Source organism: Silurus aristotelis (genome assembly GCF_946808225.1).
Source record: "Silurus aristotelis genome assembly, chromosome: 8".
In the NCBI taxonomy this organism is placed as follows: Eukaryota; Metazoa; Chordata; class Actinopteri; order Siluriformes; family Siluridae; genus Silurus; species Silurus aristotelis.
The window spans coordinates 9,149,940-9,173,790 of record NC_139581.1 but is presented as its reverse complement, the minus strand read 5'-3'; the positions used below and the strand labels follow the sequence as shown (position 1 = coordinate 9,173,790).

Below are 23,851 nucleotides of genomic sequence, written 5' to 3'. Positions count from 1 at the left end.
AAAGTTTACGGTGGACATTTCAGTGTATCACCTGCGTTTGAAATAACCTGACAAGTGTATTCCATTATTATTTTTAGTTTCTGGACCTTAATAGTGCTGTAATTTTGTATTAATGCTTTAGATTAATATTGTATAATTTCTATAGTTACATCAAAAACATAAGGACTTGTGTGGCATGCAATAGATACAAGTTCAAAACACCTCTTCCCTGATTGGTGGCTTGCTGCGTGTTTGAGTTTTTATCCACTCATAAATAAAAAGAAACAACTGATTTCGCAAAATGAAGTTGAGTAAAAAGTAACATATTTGACTTTGAAATGGGGTGAAGTTAAAGTAAAAGTCTCCTTAAATAGAAATACTTCAGTAAAGTACAGATATTTAAAAAGCTTCTTAAGTACATTAACAAATTATATTTACTTATATAAATTTATAAGTTTATAGTCATGTCATTTGCTCAGCAGCCTGATTTGGATTACTTTCTTAATCTGATGTCCTTCTTCCAAACACCTTTTTTTTACTGATCGCAATGTATTGTGCAAATAATTATCTTAAATAAATATACTATTATTTTAAATATGAGTATATCAGTATGTTTGAGGACAACAATAAAGCAGTTATATCTGGTTCTTTCTGGTAGAAAATCATCAAAATGAAGAAATGTGAATCAAAGTGTGTCATTTCCTTCCTTCCTTAAAAAATATCACAGGCACATAACAAATGCTATGTCAAGTCAAATGAAATGGGGAAAAAACAGAATTCCCACAATGAGAAAGAGAGAGAGAGAGAGAGAGAGAGAGAGAGAGAGAGAGAGAGAGAGAGAGAGAGAGAGAGAGAGAGAGAGAAAGAGAGAGACACTGTGATATAATTTCCGCCACCATAAATGAAAGCAAACTGTGTTGTGCAATTTGTCTGTGTGGCATAATGCAGCATCCCTGTTTTACTAATGATTTGTTTGAGGAAGCCAGACTCTGAGGTTTCTGGCAGGTCAGTGTGATTCAGATTTAGTTTATTTCATCATTAGGAACCCTCTGTAGGCCACATAAACATTTCAGAGAGTGCAGCAGTCATGAAGGGGATGAGGGAAAAGGGGTGCTTCCTTTTTGTTCCCCCTTATAAGGCCTCAGGAAGAGCCTGGCCTGCCAGAACTAAAAAACCCTCAGGTTTACCTCCATCTAGTGATCACAATGAGGAAATTGAGGAAAGAAAACATAAAGGCCCAGTACTTTATAATTGTAATAAAAAATAAGAATAATGTAGTATAAAGTTTATTAAAGCGTGTGCAAGAAGTACGTAAGTTTTGTTCGATTATTTTCTGAAAGAACATGAGCTCATGGAGAAATGGTTTATAAACTTAACCGTCCTTTCAGTGGAATAGATAAATGCAATATACATTTTCTCTAAGGCTTAGAGGTAAAATACCATAACTAAAATAATGTTAAATGTAAATATAAAGCCTATAACATAATGTGTTCAACAAAATATTTAAATCTGAAAAAAAAAAAAATCAGTGTACTTTTTTACACTGAAGTCATGGGTCCAAATTAACTTCACAATAAAGACTCTTTCTTTCTTTCTTTCTTTCTTTCTTTCTTTCTTTCTTTCTTTCTTTCTTTCTTTCTTTCTTTCTTTCTTTCTTTCTTTCTTTCTTTCTTTCTTTCTTTCTTTCTTTCTTTTGTAGTTCTTTAACATCGTTAAAAAGAGGGTTTTTTGTTTTTTTACAGAACAGTTAACATTATTCCTTACATTTCCTTACAAAAGAATTTACAATGGATATTTTTAACATCCTTTTCTGTAACAACTTCAAGCAAAACGAACTGTGGGGCCAAAGAAAATAAAAGATAGAAAAAGGAGATTTCCAACAAGAAAAGACAAGACACAACATGCATGTGCTCCTTTATGACACACAGGCATTGTTATAATCTCCTTTAGCCTGGAGCAGAAGAAACACTCATTAACTACAGAACTTGATCACGTTTCAAACAGGCCACGTATTCAGCAACTACCTCTGTCACCCTAAACAGATGTGTAAATGTCCATCCTTCCACACTGTTCATGTCTTCTGTCACAGTCTAACAAGAACACAAGAATAATGTCTTGACTTGCTTCCTAGAGTAGTGTTAAGAATGAACTGCACTGGGATGAATAAGTGAAAGGTTAAAAAAGCAAATTATGCAACGTCATGTTACCTAACACAGCACTAACAATGAGTTGCTTAGAGTCTTTGTTAAAGTTTCTTAATAAATGGATTCCTCATAAACACATCACTCTTGTGCAGAGTAATTATGCATTGATGCATTAATTAAGGCATTGATTTGTAGTATTAGCATTCGTTCGTTCACTCGTTCATTCTTTTATTCATTTGTTTAGTCGATCACGTTTAGTAAAAGTTCTATCCTTGTCAGGATCATTGTTTGTTTATCCAATTAACTTTATGGTGTTACCAGATCCCACCAACCAATTGTAATATTACTTTACTTCATTAAATCCCAAAAGCGAAGGAAACAGTGTGGAGTAGTGTCTTGTCTCTTCTACTCTTGTCAGTCCTGAACATTTAAATTTGAGTGTAATTATATACTTATTGTTAACTTCATCATCAACTTTCCCTGACAGATCATTTCACCAGCCTAAATCATTCCATAATCTTTTAAATCTATAAGTTTAAAGCAATCAGCGCTCTATACATTCATCTTTCTGTCATTCATGTGCCTTCATGGAGAGACTGGCTAATGTAGGATACCTAAATCTCCTGCTCTAATCTGATTACACACCATCATTATGTCGTTGTGACGCCCATGTCTAATTCTAATAAGCACCTAGACCACACCTGCCATCTCCAATGTAGACCACCGGGGTTTAAGAAATTCTTAAGAAAATCTAAAAACCCATAGGAGACACATCTGTTCAAGATACACTATACTGTCAGGTAAGCCAGACAGCTCACTCCCACCCTGTTTATCTCTTTTTTATAATCAGAAAACATTTTGTGTATCATTGTCTATCAATGTGATAAATCCTGTCTAATGTTAATCATTTGCAATCATCTTCATTCAGGACATGTTAATGATCCACCAATTAATATCTGCTAAGAGAATGCTACTTTGAATGATGTGCCTGTGCTATACACACTTTGAAAAATGGTCTGTAAAGATTCACTGTATATTTAAGGATTATTCTTTAAAATTAGATTCCATAAAAGGTTTTACTTTGAATCTATTATAATAAGTACTGTATATATAGTAGTTAGTTAGAAATCTGGATGTAGGAACCAAACATTATTTGTCAAATATGTACTTATACATTGTACTTCCTCTACAATGCCTTATAACTACAGAATAAGGAGGTAATTTCATGTATAATTAATGTATAATTTTTTTTTCAAATGTCAAGCAATACTGGTTTGGTATAGTCCTCCAAAATTCATGCAGAATCTTCAAAAGTCCAACTATACATTTCATCTACCTGTATACCTACAGTAGATGATCTTTACATGCTAAGAACATTCTCAGAGCCAAAAATCATTCATAGCTCTTTTGTTTGTCTTCAAGGGAAAGCCAAAAAACAAGTCAACACTGGCTCGCTCATCAGGAACAAACTCACTTATTAAGAACATATTCATTTTTTATCACCACATTGTCTGTGTAAATCTGCTTTGAGACAATGTTCATTATTAAAAGCACTATACAAATAAAAATGAATTGAATTGAATTCACTTAATTCATAATGTTATGTACAAACAGCAAATTTCAAACAACAATATAAGAATTTATAAAAGATACCTTCATGTAGGAGAGACATTGTGTTAAATACATTATAATTAAAATAAAAACTATAATTTAGCAAGTGCAAAATAAATTTCAATAGATTACATATTCTGTAAAGTGCGAGAAAGTGCATTTTGTGCAACATTTGGATATATATAAATGAATAATTACATATTAAATAAGTATATATATATATATATATATATATATATATATATATATATATATATATATATATATATATATATATATATATATATATATTGTGTGTGTACATATACATTGTGTGTAGCTACTGTACATACACATAAAAGCACCCACACACAGCAGATGTCTGATGAAATGCAAAACTAGTGTACAATAATGTGTAATAATCTTATAATCCAACCTCAACCTTGATAATTGTAGGTGACACTGACATCTACAATCCATCATCCTGTACTTACATCATTATAATCCATTTATTTAATCCACCACACATCCTGACATCCTACTCAGTCTTACTGTCAGTCTATTTAATCAGGTTATTACTCCCCTTTTTCTATCATCGCATGCTATACACTGTGGCATAAAACAAATATTATTATGGTTTTGAGAAATTTTCTCAGTATGCCAAATAAATTCTGACTATTTCCTCATTGTGGATTTACCAAGAGGTTGCACAAAATGGGCAAATTTGAGATCATATATGTACTTAAGTGCAAACCCCAGAAGTTCTGTTATGATCTTTTCCCAGAAGTCAGAAGATGTCGGAAATAGTTTCAGAAGAGGAACTACCAGCAACACACACAGGTAACACAAAGACACATATAACCTTTTATGTTCAGTTTTTCAAAAATCATCGGACACCACATAATAATTCCACAAATGGCAACAGACATGTTCACAAGCAGGTAGACAGAAATCTGGATATAGATTTACATCTCAATTAAATAAGCAGAGATGACAGTAGCAGGGAAAATCACTAAGAAGGCATGAGGATAAAATCTTAAACGACACCTGACACTTTCTGGGTAGTCAGATCACAATCAAAATATTATACAGGTGTAGAAAAGTAAAGACAAAACTCTGGAAATTTATAAATACAAATACAGCCTCCAGGTTAGATTGTTCTTAAAAACAAAGGTGTTTCTTTGGCATAAACCCTTTTTTGGGATGTACACATTTTTGGGAATTGCATTTATCTTTAGGAAGAACTTTATTGTAGTCAAGGTCACTGTGATTCTGAGACTAGAACTTTATATTGAACAACCCACTGACCCGGTTATAATTGGGATATAATAACTTAACTTTCTTTCGGCTTCTCCCATTAGGGGTCGCCACAGCGGATCATCCATATTCGTGATTTGCATGTTCGGTTTGGCACGTTTTTACGCTGAATGCCCTTCCTAACTCAACCCTCCCCATAATAAAAACTTTAAAAAACATTTTTAAAAAATGTTTTATTTAACACTATCAAAAGCATGGGACATCAGCTCACAGAGCAAGCTTATTTATTTCCTTGGTATAAAGGCAGTTAGTTTTACGTCACCTCAAGGAACTTGCCACTTGTCCTTTAGAATTGTTGACTTCATGACCTAAAGGTAGACAAGTGATGCAATACTTTTTTGTTGGAATATGTAACACGAAACCAGACAGTTAGCATCATATGTCTGATGACAGGTAAATATGTTGTTCATATTGTTAACATCATAATGTGTCAAACAAACAAAAAATCACTGCTCAGACTTGACGCTGATGTCACACCATGCTGTATTTAAGTGCAGCATTGCTATCTTGTGAGTAACACAATTGTTTCTTGTCTGCTTTATGCTAAAGGCAATTGAAGATCTAAGAAGACCAAAATAAAGCTTAAGTAAGGCAGAAGCAGTGGCATCATTGTTAAAGTCAGGAGGTGAGGCAACAGTGGCCATGGCAGAGTCGAAAACAGTGAGAAGTCCTGAATGGAGCTGAGAGACTAAGTGACATCTTAAATGAACCCCATCAGGATGGCTGGATTCAGTGCAGTTCTCAGCAGTGCAGATAGGCCAAGCAGCCTTCTTGGTGGACCAGTATGGTGGATCATAATGAGATTCCTGATTAAGGATGCACCTCCCCAGTCATTTTCTCAGGGGCAACAGTGCAGTGATTTAATTTATTCTGTCCTCATGGAAGGCTGAGACATGGTTGCTAGAATTAGCTTAACCATAATCATCTCTGATTTACCAATTCATTTATTTATACATGTACAACCACATTGTACTGGTCAGTGTCACAGTCTATCGAGAGTCTATTCCAGGAGAACAAAGCATTGGGCAGAAATATCCAATTCAATTCAATTCAATTTTATTTGTATAGCTCTTTTAACAATGAACATTAATTACTGTCCAAATCCATCTTTAAAGTTCTTCAGGTGCTCAGTAACTTCATGAATCTTTCCAACCATCCCAATCTGGACAGAGTGGTCTCTAATTAAAGAAAATCCCATTCAGGGTCTTGCATAGCCTATAACCTATAGTGATCGGCTAATTAGGCTTTTTGCAAGGTATGCTGGACGCAGGGAAAACCTCCACCCAGCACTGTCATGAGACGATTTACCATGTAACTGTAACTGTAACTGTGATTAATTCTTTCTCTAACAGGGGCCATCGATTCAGAGGCAAATTTTGGTAATTTCTTTGCTATAAAGAAGATGATTTAACTTACCTCAGAGAAATGGCCAAACTTGTTGACATTCTGACAATGGTGCAATGTTTTTTTGATGAAATATTTGCCACATAGGCCAGACTGTTAGCATGATTGTGTGACATAAATATAAAAAATTGCTAACAGCATAATGTGTCACCCAAAACAGAGAACCTGGAGAAAATTCATAAACACCTAGCTGGAGTTACACACAGACAGTAGCTTAAGTTCACAATGGCTGTGGACCCTGTAAATCAGCAACACTATCACACTGTCCCTCCGGGCCACACAAAACTCCTTTTATAACTGGCAAATCTACACATTTGTAGTAACAGCATGGAGATTCAGAAAGCGGGTCAACTAACTAGCCATTTTGGCATATGATTAGTGCCATAAGAAAAAAAAAGTAGTTAGTTTATCATAGTGGTGAAATTACAATCAGGTTTTCATAGCTGAGACTCATAACTCTTTCACAGAACACAATCTCACTGCATCTTTATTTTATGCTTGTTTCACAATAACTATTTTCCACGATTACATGTCTCCGATGTTTATCTTAAATTGCGTAGATTGCTATTCAGTTTCGATTGAACTACACAGTTGGTTGTTTGTAAGAGAGTGAACAAACAACATTTTATTAATTTTAAACAGTACTTTTAGTTTGGGTGAATTGAGGTAACGATAAACAGCACCTTGTTGTAACTTCTAAGGAAGTTTGAAACAACAACAAAAACAATTCTAACAAATACATTGCTTGCAAGAATTGACTTTAAATGTGATGATTCATCAATCAAATATACTTGTTAATACCAACCTGACTTCATTAAATATATCTTTAGCACTTTGGTAAAAGTATTCCTTGTGTATTCTGTCAAAGTATGATTAACTGTTGGTGATGCCTGTGGTTTCTGCAGGTCCCAAAGGAGTGATCCATGACTGGAGGAAATTTAAACTAGAAAGTGAAGACCATGAGAGCACACCTCAAAAGCGGAGAGAGCTACTCAGACAGATGTCCAACCCCAAGACTGACAACGATGATAATGCGAGAATTTACCGGAAGGTTATTAACAAATACGAAAAAAATCCCCAAAAGGCTTTACCCTGAATACCCGAATAGTTTTTAACATGTTATTGCCACCTTATATGGTGTAGTTAATATGGACCTGATGGTACAATTCCATATTAACTACATCACAAAACTGGACAAGTTGATCGTGTTTTTTTTAATTTTTATTTATTTGGTACTTAGCCTATGCATATCATTTATATCTGAGCAGCTACATAACTAGCTAGTGCACTAACAAACCTGTGCTTATTAGAAAGCTTAACTAGTTTATTAATAAGTAGTTAGCAGAATAAAAACATCATATAAGTTCGGCCATATATCAGTAATTTCTCTAAATAAAAATCATTTGACTTAGTTTATGGGAAATTGCTAAACTTGTTTCTGATTTCCTAACATACAGTCAGAACTCTGGTGCAACGTTTTTTGGTAAAATATGTCACACATAAATCAGACTCATTCAGCATCACATCCAGCATCATTGTGTATGTGACATGTAAATATCATCTTCTTGCACTGCTAACAGCATGATGTGTTACCCAACCAGATGAGCGTTCAGGAGTATGAGATGATCCAGGAGGAAGATGAGCGATGTTTGAGGAAATACCGCAGACAGTGCATGCAGGAATTGCATGATCGCTTGAGTTTTGGCCCCAAGTTTGACAGCGTTTTTGAGCTGGAAAGCAGTGAAGCCTTCCTCAAGGCCATCGAAAAGGAGCACCAGCTCACACTGATCATCGTGCACATCTATGACGATGCTGTCAAAGGCTGTGAAGCTCTCAACAACTGCCTGAACAGCCTGGCAGTCGAGTACCCCAGTGTGAAGTTCTGTCGAATTCTAGCATCTGCCACGGGTGCAGGAGAAAGGTTCTCCGATGATGTCCTACCCACTGTGCTGGTATATAAGGCTGGAGAAATGCTGGGAAACTTCATTTGTGTTACCAAGCATCTCAGTGAGGAGTTCTTCCCTACTGATGTGGAGAATTTCCTAAATGAGTATGGCTTGTTGCCAGAGAAGGAATTCACTGCTTGCCCTGAGGATGATGATGGAGAGCTTGGGGTGGAATAAGCTAGAAAAATCTTACTAGAGGAGAAGCGTTATAGTAGAAGATCAATGGCAAATGTTTGGAACTAAGCATTCAGATGGGCTATATTTTTGCCATTTATAGAAGCTCATTAATTCACATGCTCTAATCAGATCTAAACATCAATATTAGGATGTATGTGGAATAAATTGATGAAACACAATTATATGAAAGAAAGCATGGCATTTCTTAAAATTGTATAATAAAATAATGAATTTGGGTATTTCTGAACCTCTGCGACAGTTACCTTTTAATGCTTAAGCATTAGTGATGAACTTGGTGTAAATAGAAGCATCAGTTTGAAGTGGTTATGTTTTGGTCAGTAGTGGTGCTTTATGTTACCATTTTTGATTAGTGTCTGTCTTCATTGTCAGCATGTCTTTCTCTTTAACAAACCATGTTGTCAGTTCACCAATCAGACAAGAACATGATAATAAACCTAGCTAAACTACTTAACTATGTGAAAATGTCCTTTTCTATGGTTTGATTAGCTGCCTTCAGCTAAAGTAAAGTGCCTTTGTGACTTCAGAAGTAAATTAAATCCAGACAAAGGTATCTGGATTATTCTACTTTATTTGAATTGGGCTAATCAGTGATACAGTATATACTACAGTGGAACCCCCTTATATCTTCAGAGAAAGCGGCCGAGAAAGCACCTGCTGCGCCGAAGGGGGCGTGGCAGGTGGACAGTTAACAAACATGTACTGTATGTAAATTTTTATAGCATGCCTTCATCAAACAAATCACGGCAACGCTGTTGTGTAAAAAAAAAAAAATCCAAAAACACGCTCATACACATTCTCATTTATTAACGCACATCATGTACATGAAGAAATTTCAAGCACGTTAATATATTGCCGCCATATTGATTTTCGTTTATCTCGATGCTTTTTGGCAACCCCCTAGGACATCGGCATAACCAGGTTCCACTGTATTTCTAGCTTCACCCACATGTTCTGGCTTGACTCATTTTACCACATAAGAAAAAAGGATAACGAGTTTCAGTACGTACAGCATAAAATGGACAACATACAGAATCATGGTTTATTTACCAAGATCAAGATCACCTTGAACACTATTCTAAGTAATCATGACACATGTTTTGACACAAATTTTTTCCCAGCTACCAAAAACATGCTAATTGGTGGATTGGATATGAAAAATTGCCCATACATATGAATGAGTGTGTGAATGGTACTCTGTTATTGACTGCCATTTATTTTGGGGTGCATTTATCAGCTGCCTTCCCAGTGTTCCCAGGATTGGGGCTGAGCTCATCGATCGCCGTTGTATCTGCTTACATATTCATGATAAAAAAAAGAAGACTCTATTAAATCATTTAGTTGTGCAAACTGCAAGAATATTTTTTTAAATGTTGATTGAGCTCACTCAGTGTACCAATTTGTCGTTTATTATTATTTGGTTCAGCCATCAATTCTTGAATAGGTTTCTACAAAATTAAAAAAACAAACAAACAAACAAACAGACAAAAAAAAAAGCCACCAAATATCTAGAACTAGAATACGATGTGACTGTTTTTTTTCCCCCCACAAACCAGTGCATTTAGCATTAGTCATTGAGATTTACAAGAAGATTTGTTGTAAGCACATTACAGTAAATTGACAGTTAAAATGGTTTATCAAGAACATTATGCAGTTTGCAGATAAATTATAACTAAGCGGGAAGTGATAATAATAACAAAATTTTACTACTTAATTAATTCACAGTTTTAACTGTAAAAACGCCTCAGGTCATTAATGGTCCTGGTGTGAAATCATCTGGCACAGTCATGTTGAGAAAACAGGAAATAGGATTAAAAGAAACAGTGAAATTGTGGCTTTGTAAAAGAAGCTTTTATGAATGAGTTATTTATGATTAAGAGTTTCTGGGTGTTTCCATTAACGTGTGTGTGTATGGTCAAGTATGGGATCAAACAATGTGATGCTTTATCTACATACAGGTAAATGCATGTACCATCACACTGTATTGTGAAGATATGTAGAATTTGTGATTAATAGTGAGCTCACAATTGTGAATTTTGCTATCTGGGAAATGATTTTGCAAAATACAATGGGAGTTAATTATTGTAATGAATTGCTAATAATAAAACTATTATTAATCTTGATATGATCTAAAATATGACGCCAATTTCCATGGTTAAAGCATCGTTTGATAAATTGAATGATGTTGAATAACTGAAAAAACCATGATAATATTTTACCTGTCAAGTGACATTGTACCACAGCGCAATAATTAAAATAACATGAACGCTGTTTCAAATAGCTTGAGTTGTGTGCAATTTAAAAACCCTTAGAGCATCATTACAAATCTCTTGCTGGTTTGTTGACAAAAAGACACGTGAAATCCAAAGTTGCGGATGCATTATGCAGGTTTCTCCCAGGTATATTTATATGCGCATTTTTTAAAAATCCTGTTGTGCAGTGTGTCTTTTACACTTTCACACTGTATGAGATGATCCCTATTAATTATTGGCTGAATTCTATACAAGACTGTATAAAGACATGCTCTACTAGATTGTAACATTAAGACTTTGCTGGTAGATTTGGGGGTTTAAAGAACTTCAACATTCACCATCATCCTGGTTCATGCAAAAAATGGGCTTGCATAAAATTTATAAGTTGAACTTAAACATTTGATATTGAGATATTAAAAAAAAATATTGAAAAAAAAAAACAAATTATTAATTCAAACAGTGATATTGAAATGGTAATTATATGATTTGACAAATTTAATAAAAAAGACAGAGAGAAAAGGTAATTTTCTAGTTTATTATAATTATAATAAACAACTGTGGTCTCATGGTTAATCGGTAAGATAGAGTAGGGAGGTCACTGTTGCCAAGAGGGCAACTGCAGCTGCTACCACCACGCCTGCTGGGAGAAGTCACAGAAAAAAAAAGAGATTGATGAATGAGGGCATTTTTAACATAATTTATTTTTTTTTGCCAGTGGAAAAACACTGACATTATGATGCAGCAGGCTTTCTTTCCAAGCCATTTGAAATTCAACTAATTCTAACAGGCAGAATAAGGTGTGGCGCTGACTGATCGGACTAGAAATGTGCACCCATAATATCTATTTGCAGTTAATGTTGGACAACAGGGGAACAGATTGATATAAAAATAAAATCTACCCAGTTTTCCCATTTAATCCAAATGCAGTCAGTCATACATGTGTGGCATGTTTTAGTAGTCAGGTTAATGTAACCATTGCATGGTTGTTGGTGCCATATCAGCTGGATTGAGTATTTGAAAAATCCACCAATACTTGGATTGGGCAGCTCTGCAGGCTCTGAAGGTGGAAATAACGATAGCATTGACGATAGCAATGGAAGGAGACTGGCTTAAGCTGACCATCGCACAAACTGCAGCTTACTGAAAGTTACATGAATATTCTGAATAAACTCTATAAACTGTCATGAGTGAAAATACTAGTTAACGGCAGTTTCTGAAATCCTCAAATCGGCCCATCCGGAAGCAACAAGCATAGCAAAAGTAATTTAGATCAAATGTGTCCCAATTTTGATGTAAAACGTGAACATGAACAAATTTCTTGTACCTGTATGACTTACAACCCCAATTCAAATCTCATAAACCCATATTCTATTCACAACATAGAAAACATAAAATGTAGAAAAATGTACAAGAAAATTTACAGTTTTAAGGGAAGTAAAATGAGGCAATTTAGTATCTGAAGGCTGCAACATAGAAAAGTTAAATGGCAGTAAGATGAGTGGGTATGAATAGTGTATTTTAGAGAGGCAGAATCTTTCAGTAGTAAAGTTTAGAGTTCAGAATTAATGTTCCTCAACATAAAATTGCAAAAGAGTTGAATATCTCATCATTTACAGTACATAATGCCAATAGTTTCAAATAATCTCGTGAAATCTCTGTACACAAGGGACAAGGGCAAAAATCAATACTGGATGCCTGTGATCTTCAGGCCCTCTGGTGGCACTGTAATTGAATCACTGCATGGGCTTATTAACACCTCCAGAAATCATTGTCTGTGCACAATGTTACATTTGCAACATGTAAAGAAGAGGGCATGAGTGAACATGATCTAAAAATGCCAGTATCCTCTCTGGGCAAAAGCTCATTTAAAATGTACTCAGGCAAAGTGGAAAACTATTCTGTGGTCACATGAATCGAATGCTTTTTGGAAAACCATGGACATAATGTCCTCTAGACTAAAGAGAAGTGGGACCCTCTGGCTTGTTATCAGTGCTAATTTCAAAAAGGTGCATTTCTGTGGAATGGGCATCTTGCACATTTGGAAAGGCTCCATCATGGTACATAGGCCTTGCATATTTGAGCAAGACAATGCTAACCAAATACTCCATCTATTACAATAGCATGACCTTATAGTAGAAAATTATGGGTGCTGTATTGGCCTGCCTGCAGTCTAGACCTTTTACCATTTGAAAACATTTGGTGCATCATTAAATGTAAAACACAACAAAGGACACCCAGAACTGTTGAGCAGCTAGAATCCTGTATCAGACACATATGGGACAACATTGCTCTCCCAAAACTATAGCATATGGTCTCCTCAGTTCCCAGATGCTACACAATGGTATACATTGCACTGTCAGAACTTTGAGACGTGTTGCAGCCATCAAATTAAAAATGACTTTTTTTTTCATTTGAACTGTATATATTCTCATTTTAAACATTTGATAAGTTTTGTTGTGGGTACATATATCAATATGAAACTGGGGATGCCTCAGAGGTTATGAACTATTCAGGATGTCTGATTAGAAGGCCAAGGATTCAAGCTTCAGAACTTCCACTGGTGAGTCCTACACAGTGGTAGACAGTAAGGAAGTAAGTGTAATTTGTTACAATACTATACAATTTATGTTACAATAAGTAGCTTTTTCACGTTTCTGTACTTTACTGAAGTATTTCCATTTGGGGAGACTTTCAAAGTCAAATATCGTTCTCAACAAATCAGTCTTTTTTATGAGCAAATAAAAACTGAATATTATTATTATGATATTTTTTATGATATATTGGTATTGTATTACATTGTACTGCTTACATGTTTTTTTTACTTAAGTGGATGGTGAGTGTACGGTGTCAGAAACCATCTAAGGAAGTTTGCTGAGTGCTAAACAAGTCAATATGATTCGACAGTGTAATAATTTTGCAGTTTCTCACTGATATGTTTTCTTTTTCAGACACAAAATATATTTTTGAATGCTTTTTAAAACAAACTATGTATTTACACAGACCTTGTATTAAAAATGTTTATGATAGTGTGAAACACACCTGCATATTGTATTGCTGCTTCCTTTTTTGGCACTGTTTCAGCACTGGATTGCATAGGCACATTGTCAGTGGCTTCATCACATCCATCTTCCACTCCCAAAACAGAGCAACATGCTAAAACACAAACACATGCATAAATCCCCACATGCCCACTTTCCTCACTTTATAGAAGCTCATTTCCTTATAACCTGGGGCCTTAGAATTCATGTCATTTTTTGTTTTGGTATTTCAGTTCAGTTATTAATAGGAAAATCAAGACTTTGTTGAAACTGGTCTATGCAGGACAAGGCAATGTTCATGGAGCTTTTAAAATGCCTTCAACTCCTGGCACACACTCCGTGAACACACCCTTCAAGCATCAAAAAGTCGAACATTGAATCTTAAGATAAGCACTATAACAATGTTAGGCTTTTATCAGTTTAACACTATCACAATATTGTTTCAACAAAGCACATTCCTAAAACGATTTCCTTTAATTGAGAGAACAGTTGCTGCAAATGGTTTTCAAATTTTGATTAACAATTGTGTGGTGAATAAAAGCTCAGCTACATCAACATTACAGTAAATGTTTTTCTCTCAAGATCCTGTAATCCAAAATTAATGATGAGAATAATTTTAAAAATGGCTTTTACTACATTTCAATGTGTCCAACATGCTGTCTGGCAAATATGTTAGATTTGACCCCTTCTGGAAAAATCAAGAGATGTTTTATGTCAAAATATCATTCCATAGGTCAAAAAAAAAATCTGGTTATCTATTTGAGATTACGTTCCATATTTGGTCCAAATATTGTCTTTTGAACTCTGTTTGACCCAAAAGATGGAAAGTAGAATTGCGTTTGAGGAGTTGAATTATTAACATAAAAGATATTTCCGAATTTGCCCTTTTAGTGGTGTATTGGGATTTAGAGTCAAAGACCAACGTGCTAGAGACAGTCGAATTTAAAATAAGTGAAAATTTCATAAAATGTCTATGCCGCAAATAGTGCTTGGCCCCTAATAAGAAAAACAATGTGATGAAATATGTGACTGTACTTGGAGCCTCCACGCTGATGTCCATTTCCCTCTCTGATACATCAAACCCGAGCATTTCTTTAAACCGCTCAGCCACATCCGCAGTGCTCTCATCTGGGAAAATGTAGTCACACACACTCAGTCCAGAGCCAAATATGGGGGCAAATACACGCCGAGGAAGATCCTGCTGTCCGCATGCCAGATCTGCAAAAACAGCAATTAAATTAGATCATATTTTTACTTCCAAATGCGCAAAACCAACACTTAATTCCTTTAAGCGCATGTATGCAATAAGTTTCAAGTTTTCATATCTTCAAACACATTTATCTTTGCTCTCAGACTGACCCTGAAGACAGGTCTGCAAAGTCATAATTACGAAAGCCAGTGTTTTTCTTGTTTAACCCCATTTGTTTCCAGTTCAAGGAGCATGACTATGCGGTTTACAATATTCAGCATATCTTTTTATTTTTTATTTTTTTTTCTACAGTTCATACAGCGGCTATAAGGTTCAATTTAAGTACATTCCAGCATTTGCAGGGTATAGAATCAATTCCAACTCCCCTTATAATATAGATTAAAGCTCAACACCTTCTGTTGAGCTCTTCCAAATGCATCTTGTCCAAAAAGCTCATGTTCGGAATCATAGTGATTTAAAAAAATCATTTGCAACTTTCAGTAAACCTCCAATGTGTTCCTTCCTAATGTATTTAAACTTTTATTTTCCAGGATATTTCAGTCAATCTGGCAGCTGCGTATAATCGTATAATGAAACGAAGCAGAAAGATATCTAATATTCCGAGACATTTAGACGATGCTTTAGGAATTTTGCCAGCTGTTAACATTACGACTCCACTGAGAGAAATTTATGGAACGCTTCCATCCACACCTTTAAAACTAGACATGTGAGAAGAACAAATTATTTTATATTCTTACAGCGCCATCTAGTGTCCACTTGGTCATAACTTCTATATTAGTAACCCAGAGCCTGTTTAATGCATAAACCGGGTGTCCCCAAACTACGAACAGCCCTCTGAACAATGCCAGAGACATATTTTAAAAATGTAATTTTAAATATTCATTCATTCATCAATTATTCATTTTCTCCCGCTTATCCGTAATTTGGGTCGCTGGGGCAGCAGTCTAAGCAGGCCCCCGCCTTCGACTGCTGCCCAATCCTCACAGCACCGTCCCTTACGGTCCCTCCTGCAGGTGGTGAGCCCATGGGAAGTACTTTTAAATATGTTTTACTAATTTCATATCTGTATTTAATACATTTTGGCTATCAAACTAAAATTCCCCTTGGTTATCAATAGAGGTCCAATAGAGTTTCCATACCAATGGTTTCACAGTCATTACGAAAGCGCCCTCTAGGGGCGAATCACTGACGCAATGTGATGTTTGAACAAAGAGCGCTATATATAATTTATTATTTACTATTTATTAATTCTATAATTGTATGTATTAATGGATATATTCATATTTATTTTATTTAGCACATTTTCATGTACTGTTTTTTTTTGTAATAAAGTTCAGTACTATTTTACATATAGTGTTTTCTTTTAATAAATACTGGATAAAAAAAAAATCAATTGATTAATCGATTAACTGCAAGTACTTTACAACCTGGCTATCGGTAAAACACTCTATCAGTTGACTTCTAGTTACTAACATCGGCTCTGAGCCCTTTCCTGTTTGCAGTGGTGATAGACGGCGTATGGAGACGGATTACGCGCTGTGGAGACCCCTAATGAGAGAAGCCGAAAGAAGAAGTCATGCCGACCAATGTCATTTTCTTTATCAGACCGACTCGGCCACCCCAATTGAAGAAGCTTTAAAATATTAATTATTTGAAACTTTAATTTATTTCATGCATTATGTTTTACCTCCTTCACTCATGAGCAGATCCTCCAGAAGCATCTCCACTCGACTGAAAACAGTGTTCATTACATCCCTCTTGAGTGCCTGTGAAAGCGGTAGCAAAAACAAAGAAAGTAACATATAAAGGAAGTGAATAAAAAATTGCCATACAAATATTCAGTTACTGAAAAATGTAAGACTACTCATGTATGCTTACAAAGGTCAAGAAAACTGTGTTTAACCACAAGGCTAAATAAAAATAATAATAACATGTTATGCTCACCTGTGCAGCATGTCTGGTTTTAGGTTTGTTGGTATGAATGTAAGCTCTGCAGTGAACTGTTCCTCTCACACACACCGAGCCGCTGCACTCGTGCACCACAGCGCTGGACATCTGGCTTGCATCGGTGTCCTCCTGATTCACACACTTAATTAAAAAGAGAAACTTCTCACACTATTGCTTGCTTAATTTATCCACATTATACTCACTGCTGCGACGAGGATCTGTGCTTTAAATGACTGCTGTTGGCTCGCCTTTGTGCCCTTTTTCTGTGTCAGAAAGTGAACATAAATGATATTTCAAAAACTAGTAGCGAGCAAACAAAGTGAGACATTATAAGCCTTTACATCATATGTAGTTGGTCGGCTAAAACTATTTGGTCAAAAATACACATTTATTATTAAACAAATAGGAGGTTTAACCTGAATCACTATTTTTCCAGAGCACTTCAGTCTGGTATTATGCTATATGGAAGACATTGCAGAACTGTAAAAATGATCTAATTAAATTCAATTAATTTGTATTTATATAACGATTTTAACAGTGGACACTGTCTGAAAGCAGCTTTGGATAAGCGGTAATAAAATAATGCGTTAGTTTGTTCCTTATAGTTGTACGTTTGACCCTGAAAAACTCCCTGGAATGGTATGAAGAAGAAACCTTGAGAGGAACCAGACTCTAAAGCGAAACAATCCTCATCTGGGTGGCACTTAATGTCCATTCATTACAGTTCATCTTTGCTGAGATGTGCAGTGATCGGTGATTAAATGCAACCTGTTGTCCTCAGCCATTTTAGTAGACTGTTGACATCAACTACAGTCCAAATCAATCCTTAAAGCTCCCATGCAGATCCGTATTTGGTTTACAATCGCTTGCTTGAAATCATTTAGAATGTCTTGCTTAAAAAGACTGTCTCATTTCCCTTAATGAAATGCTTTTCACTTTCATTTCCTTCTGGGATATATAAAGTGATCTATCTATCTGTGGCTCCTGTATGAAAGACAATCAGTTTCTAATTCTCACTAACATGCAGACCTCCTATGCAAAATGTGTGGGCAGGTCTGCAATACACACTCATTTTGCTGTTTGATGAAATGGATATATATATATATATGTCGGCTATATGTATTCTTACTTGTGAACTGGAGATGTGACTGGTACGCTCACTTACATGGCATTAAAATGGTAGATAAAAAGGATAAGCTCCAAAAATACTCACCGGCCCCGACAGGAGCTCAGAGTCATCTGTTACAGCTTTGCCGTTTATGAGACAGAGAGCAGCCTCGATCTGTTTAGCCCATGTCCTCAGTCGATCCTGTAACATACCACACACAGAAATCATTCTTACTAACACATATAAATACATAAACAATACTCACTTTTCAATCAATTACCTTTACCTTGGAAGCCATAAAATACAGTAGACTGGCTATGTGCCTATCCAACTATATAACTTATTATAGCTTCAGAACTAACTACATACCTGCATGTTCCTGATTTCGAAAAGAGCATCTTTTTGGCAGGTACGCTATTTAATATGCCAAGTAGAAACGGTCTAAAAACAGCCAGATCGCCGCTCCTTGGCCAGCGTACATGCCGGTGTGTATTTAGAAAGAGCAGCAAAGGACTATAGCTGCAGAATTCAAAGTTGCACTGAGCTATCATTAAGCACCAAATATTCCATTCAAATGAATCTTTTCACTCTTCTACCATACAATCAGAGATAAAAAAAAAATGCTGACTGCAGATCGCTGGCTTCTACTTTTGTCCAATACTAATAATGAATCCAACACTTCCCAATTTGGTTTGAATCACTTCCAAATATGGTCCTGAATCCTAATATCTAGCCATGTGCATTTCACCCGAATAGCCCGATGGGACTTTGTGCAACTTTTACATCAAAATTTAAATGAACGCCATATTTATAATGATTAATTGTGATCAGCAGTAGCATTTTTTCACCTTAATGGACCCGTCAACATTTTCTGATGTCACAGGGATCTGTACGTCTAACTGCACGTTGCAGGTGATCAGGGGCCACGAGGATGAGATGCCACTCTGATACCTCCAATCTGCAGGCTTTGCTAAACACTGAAGGAAAAGAATGAGATGTAGTGTACAGGAATGATGGTGTAGTAAACATCAGAGAAATGTAGTTATATACCCAGACTTCAGGAACATACCTTTGGATCTTTCACATCAAATGTTCTGCAGATGGCTCTGTTGGCAGAAACTTAAGGAGGATTTACAATGTTACTGAGCAATATTCAGGATAAACTACAATGAACTGAAATATAATCCTGGCAGTCTAAGATGTCAGTGCTATAACTTGCTGCAATCGGCTTCACTATGAAATATAGTACAGGTTTATAGATCATAGTAAATCGGTATGTCCTAAGGTATGTCCTAGGTATGTCCTAAATCATCTTGGACCCACTGCGTTTGTTCTTCTCCCACACAAATAAGGATACTTTCTTGTTTTCGAACAGATGTGCAGGGTGATGCGCTCAGTCACATCGTCCTCTGATAGATCCCACAGCTTGTTTTTAGACAAGGATTTATCCACAGCAAAGACAAACTAAAGTAAACACACATTCTAGTGAGGAGAGATACAGCAGAATGTAGAGCTATTTTCAAATTGTGCATCATGATACAGTCCTCCGTTTATCACGGTGGTTACATTCCAAAACCGCCTGCAATAAACGGACGCCACCCCAAAAATGCTATTTTATGTATACAGTACTGTATAAACAGTTTACTTCATTTTATAATTAATGATTAGATTTTTAGTAATAAATTTCATTATTAACATAAAACTCCATAAAAAAATTCCCTATAAGTTTTTTGGTCTATCGCGCTATCCGCGAGAAACCGGGAAAATCAGCCAAACTAATTAGTTATGTGGCAAATGCAATTCTGCGATTAACCAGTAAAGTGGGGGTTTACTGGATCAGCATATTTCTGACTTTCAGTATAACATTATTGACAGGAATCATCTTTTCAACACCTTTTTTAGTGTGTTCTGCACTTCTTTTGACACTTCGGGTGGGGCGATGAGAAACAAACCCAGAATGCTCACACCTCCAGGGAGCATCCGAGAAACCTACAAGTAGAGAAAATATCTATAAAAATTCACACTGTCTAAATTATCATGTGAGTCATTGTGAAACATTATACATATGTTAAATTGTGTGTTAATACATATTTAATTATTGTAAAGCTTTCTGAGGAAGACTTCCTCAAATAAACCAAGACAATAACACAAACCCTTTCTCTTTGACTTTGGGTTACAATGTGAAAGTTTCAGCCTGTACATGTTCCTCACCTGCCTGGCATGCTCAGCAACCCACTCAACATCAATGCTGTCCAGTGAGCTCGGCGTTCTCTTGCCCTCTGTGGCACCCTCAGTCTCTCTGTGAGGCGTCTGGACAGCCAGAACCACAAAGTCCCTCTGTGCTGAACACTAAGGGCAGAATATTTGGCATATTTATTTGTTACTGGGAACTTGGACACTTTGCAGCTGTGCTATTTAACCCAAAGTTTGTGGACAACTGGCCACAAAATTCATTTGTTGTATTGCTGACACAAAGTTGGAAGCAGAGAACTGGATATAAAATGTCTTTGGATGCTGATATATGGGCATATTGGGCATCAACAATACATGCTGCAACACCATGCATCCTTTTACATACAAGATCTTTATTTTGATATATATACAATGCTTGTATAATGGCTTAGTGATGCATCAGTCTGAAAATAAGTATAGTATCAGGTCTTTTACGGGTCTGAAATGATTATTATTTTATATCAGGTAGTGTACACAAATACAGTCCATGCTGTTGACTGGCATGAAGTAGATCCTTTAAACTGACGTAAAGTTGATTCCTGATCCTGACATGACTTTAAACTGACGTAAAGTTGATTCCTGATCCTGACATGACTTAAAACTGACGTAAAGTTGATTCCTGATCCTGACATGACTTAAAACTTACGTAAAGTTGATTCCTGATCCTGACATAATTTTAAACTGATGTAAAGTTGATTCCTGATCCTGACATGATTTGAAACTGACGTAAAGTTGATTCCTAAACCTGACATGATTTTAAACTGATGTAAAGTTGATTCCTGATCCTGACATTACTTTAAACTGACTTAGGGTGGATTCCTGATCCTGACATGACTTTAAACTGACGTAAAGTTGATTCCTGATCCTGACATAATTTTAAACTGACGTAAACTTGATTCCTGATCCTGACATGACTTTAAACTGACGTAAAGTTGATTCCTGATCCTGACATGACTTAAAACTGACGTAAAGTTGATTCCTGATCCTGACATAATTTTAAACTGACGTAAAGTTGATTCCTGATCCTGACATGATTTTAAACTGACGTGATGTGGATTCTTGATCCTGACATACTGTAAGTCTGAACTGACATGAATGTGTTTTTACATCAACATAACTTGATCAAAATGCAGCAATATCAGTATTGCATCTATATATACTTAAAACACACTTATTACTCATCTCAATCCATTCCACCACCATTTGTTTATTTATTTATTTATTATTTATTCTGTTTACATGCTGTTTTTGCACCTCTGACTGCTGCTACTGATGTTTTTGCACTGCATTGTGTATGTTTACATATAATCTTGGTTATAGTTTTTATAGTTCTTTTTGCACAGTATTGTGTATTCAAAGTATACAGTAGGTTTACTGGTCAGCGCTCTCTTGTGTTGTGTGTATTATCTTCTGTTGTCTGTCTGCACTGTCTGTCTGTACTGTTTTTCGTCTACAATAAAAGCCTCTTGACTTGACTTGATATGTACTGGCCCTTATATAGACTTTTAATTTAAAATCAAAGGGTAAAAAAAGAAAAGAAATGATGCACAACTAAAATGACATGAATATGACTTTAAAATCCTCACCTGGCCAATGAACAGTCCAGTCTCACATGATCCCGCAGCTGCTGACAAGTTGGTCAGATACTTCTCCACACTCTCTTCAACAATATAGCCTCTTCCCATCCTGCAAATTCAAAAGACCATGAGAACAGACAACTGTACAATAAAGACATGATGATCTACATATTGTGAAATATAATCTGACCAAGCATGCTGTATTTTATGTGTAAGAACGTGAAACTAATAATTACAGCATTAGTGTGTAAGCAACGGGAATGATGGTCATGTTGCTTTAATCAAATCACTCACACAGACTGGACACATTTTTGTTATAATTATTTCGCATGCATAACATTAACACAAACAACTAAGACTACCGTATTGCTCCCCTGCACCTTTGGACTTAAATGGTTACGATAACAGGCTGTGAAAACTTTTACAGGGTAGGACATGCTTTTTAAACCTGAATCCTTTTAAGATCTTGGATTATTTAACACTCAAATATAAAATAAACGTTGGAGTGACCTAATTATCCACTGCCCCTCCACCTTTAGCTTTGATTACGGCACATATTCGCCGTGGCTTCGTTCCGATAAAGTTCTGCAATGTCACATTTATTCCCATCCAGAGTTAAATTAACTTTTCACCAAGATCATGTTTTGATGATGGAAGAGTCGGATCGCTGCGCAAAAGTCTTCTCAAGCACATACCAAAGATTTGTAGCCTGTGGTGGCCAATCCATGTGTGAAAATGATGTTTTGTGCTCCCTGAATCACTCTTTCACAATTTGAGCATGATGAATCCTGGCACTGTCATCTTGGAATATGCCCGTGCTTTTAGGGGGAAAAAAATTCATTGATTGAATAACCTGATCATTCAGTATGTTCAGGTAGTCAACTGACGTCATTCTTTGGGCACAAAACACTGCTGAACTGAGACCTGACCAACTGTAGCATCCCCAGATCATAGCACTGCCCCCACACGCTTGTACAGTAGGCACTAGACATGATGGGTGCATCAGTTCATTTGCTTCTCTTCTTACCCTGATGTGCCTATCACTCTGGAACAGGGTAAATCTGGACTCATCAGACCACATGACCTTCTTCCATTGCTCCAGAGTCCAATCTTCATGCTCTCAAAGCAAATTGAAGCCTTTTTTTTTAGATTAGCCTCATTGATAAGTGAATTTCTTAAGGCTCCACAGCTGTTCAGTTCCTTCGCATTGTGAGTGTGGAAATGCTCTTACTTTCACTATTAAACATAGTCGTGAGATCTACTGTTGTTTCTTTGCGATTTGATTTCACCAAATGTTTTACGATTATTCAAGATTTTTTTCTTCTCAAGACCACATTTCTGCCTCGAAGTTGATCGTTCCCCACTATCCAGTATTTAATAACGCGTTGGACAGTTGGTAAACTAATTTTAGTAGTTTCAGCAATCTGCTCAGATGTCCAATAATTGGACCTTTCTGAAACAGATGAACATCTTTTCCACGACCACAGGATATGTCTTCTGACATGGTTGTTTAAGGAAATCTGCATCAGTTAGGGTTAAATAACTTGTTGTCAGCTGAAAAATAATCATCCATGCAGTAATTATCCATTCGGAGTCTCTTACCTATTTGCTTAGTTAAATCCAGGTGGTGACTTTATTTTGTTTTTGGACGGGCAGAGTATATCATATGCGATTCTGCTTTCTGGGCATGAGTAAAAGCTGGACACATATGGCTATGTGGCCCAGTCCCAAATAGCGCAGCGTTAAAAGAGGTAGTGCACTACCTAGGGTGTAAAAAAGACGCCATTTTAGATTGTACGTCAAGCGCTTTAATAGGGAGCGAACAGGTATTTGGGATACAGAATAAGTGTCGATGCGTCGCAGCATAAAATACACGTCATTGACAAATAAAGCTTCCTGATTGGACAGTTTG

The 23,851-nt window shown here is 36.1% G+C and overlaps 2 protein-coding genes across 5 annotated transcripts; one reads left to right on the top strand and one right to left on the bottom strand.

Moving 5' to 3' along the window:
* Positions 1 to 2,814: 2,814 nt before the first annotated feature.
* Positions 2,815 to 9,011, top strand: pdca (phosducin a). Of its 2 annotated transcripts, XM_083548160.1 has the most exons (4): positions 2,815 to 2,923; positions 4,498 to 4,553; positions 7,340 to 7,485; positions 8,036 to 9,011. In XM_083548160.1, the coding sequence occupies exons 2-4, from the start codon at positions 4,508 to 4,510 to the stop codon at positions 8,555 to 8,557; spliced, it is 714 nt and encodes a 237-aa protein (XP_083404286.1). In that variant the 5' UTR covers positions 2,815 to 2,923; positions 4,498 to 4,507; the 3' UTR covers positions 8,558 to 9,011. The 2 variants fall into 2 exon arrangements, with proteins under 2 accessions (XP_083404286.1, XP_083404287.1); XM_083548161.1 differs by lacking the exons at positions 2,815 to 2,923; positions 4,498 to 4,553 and adding an exon at positions 5,584 to 5,655.
* Positions 9,012 to 11,342: 2,331 nt separating this feature from the next.
* Positions 11,343 to 23,756, bottom strand: odr4 (odr-4 GPCR localization factor homolog). 3 transcript variants are annotated; one of them, XM_083548042.1, is made up of 14 exons: positions 23,542 to 23,756; positions 21,949 to 22,048; positions 20,342 to 20,479; positions 20,024 to 20,119; positions 19,488 to 19,594; positions 19,200 to 19,236; positions 18,979 to 19,107; positions 18,236 to 18,331; positions 17,226 to 17,285; positions 17,020 to 17,148; positions 16,763 to 16,841; positions 14,901 to 15,083; positions 13,867 to 13,980; positions 11,343 to 11,467 (listed from the first exon to the last, which is right to left on the bottom strand). In XM_083548042.1, exons 2-14 carry the CDS (start codon positions 22,045 to 22,047, stop codon positions 11,397 to 11,399), a joined length of 1,338 nt encoding a protein of 445 aa, XP_083404168.1. In that variant the 5' UTR covers position 22,048; positions 23,542 to 23,756; the 3' UTR covers positions 11,343 to 11,396. The 3 variants fall into 3 exon arrangements, with proteins under 3 accessions (XP_083404168.1, XP_083404166.1, XP_083404167.1); XM_083548040.1 differs by having other exon boundaries at positions 17,020 to 17,151; positions 23,542 to 23,754; XM_083548041.1 differs by having other exon boundaries at positions 11,343 to 11,464; positions 17,020 to 17,151; positions 23,542 to 23,753.
* Between the last annotated feature and the right edge of the window lie 95 nt (positions 23,757 to 23,851).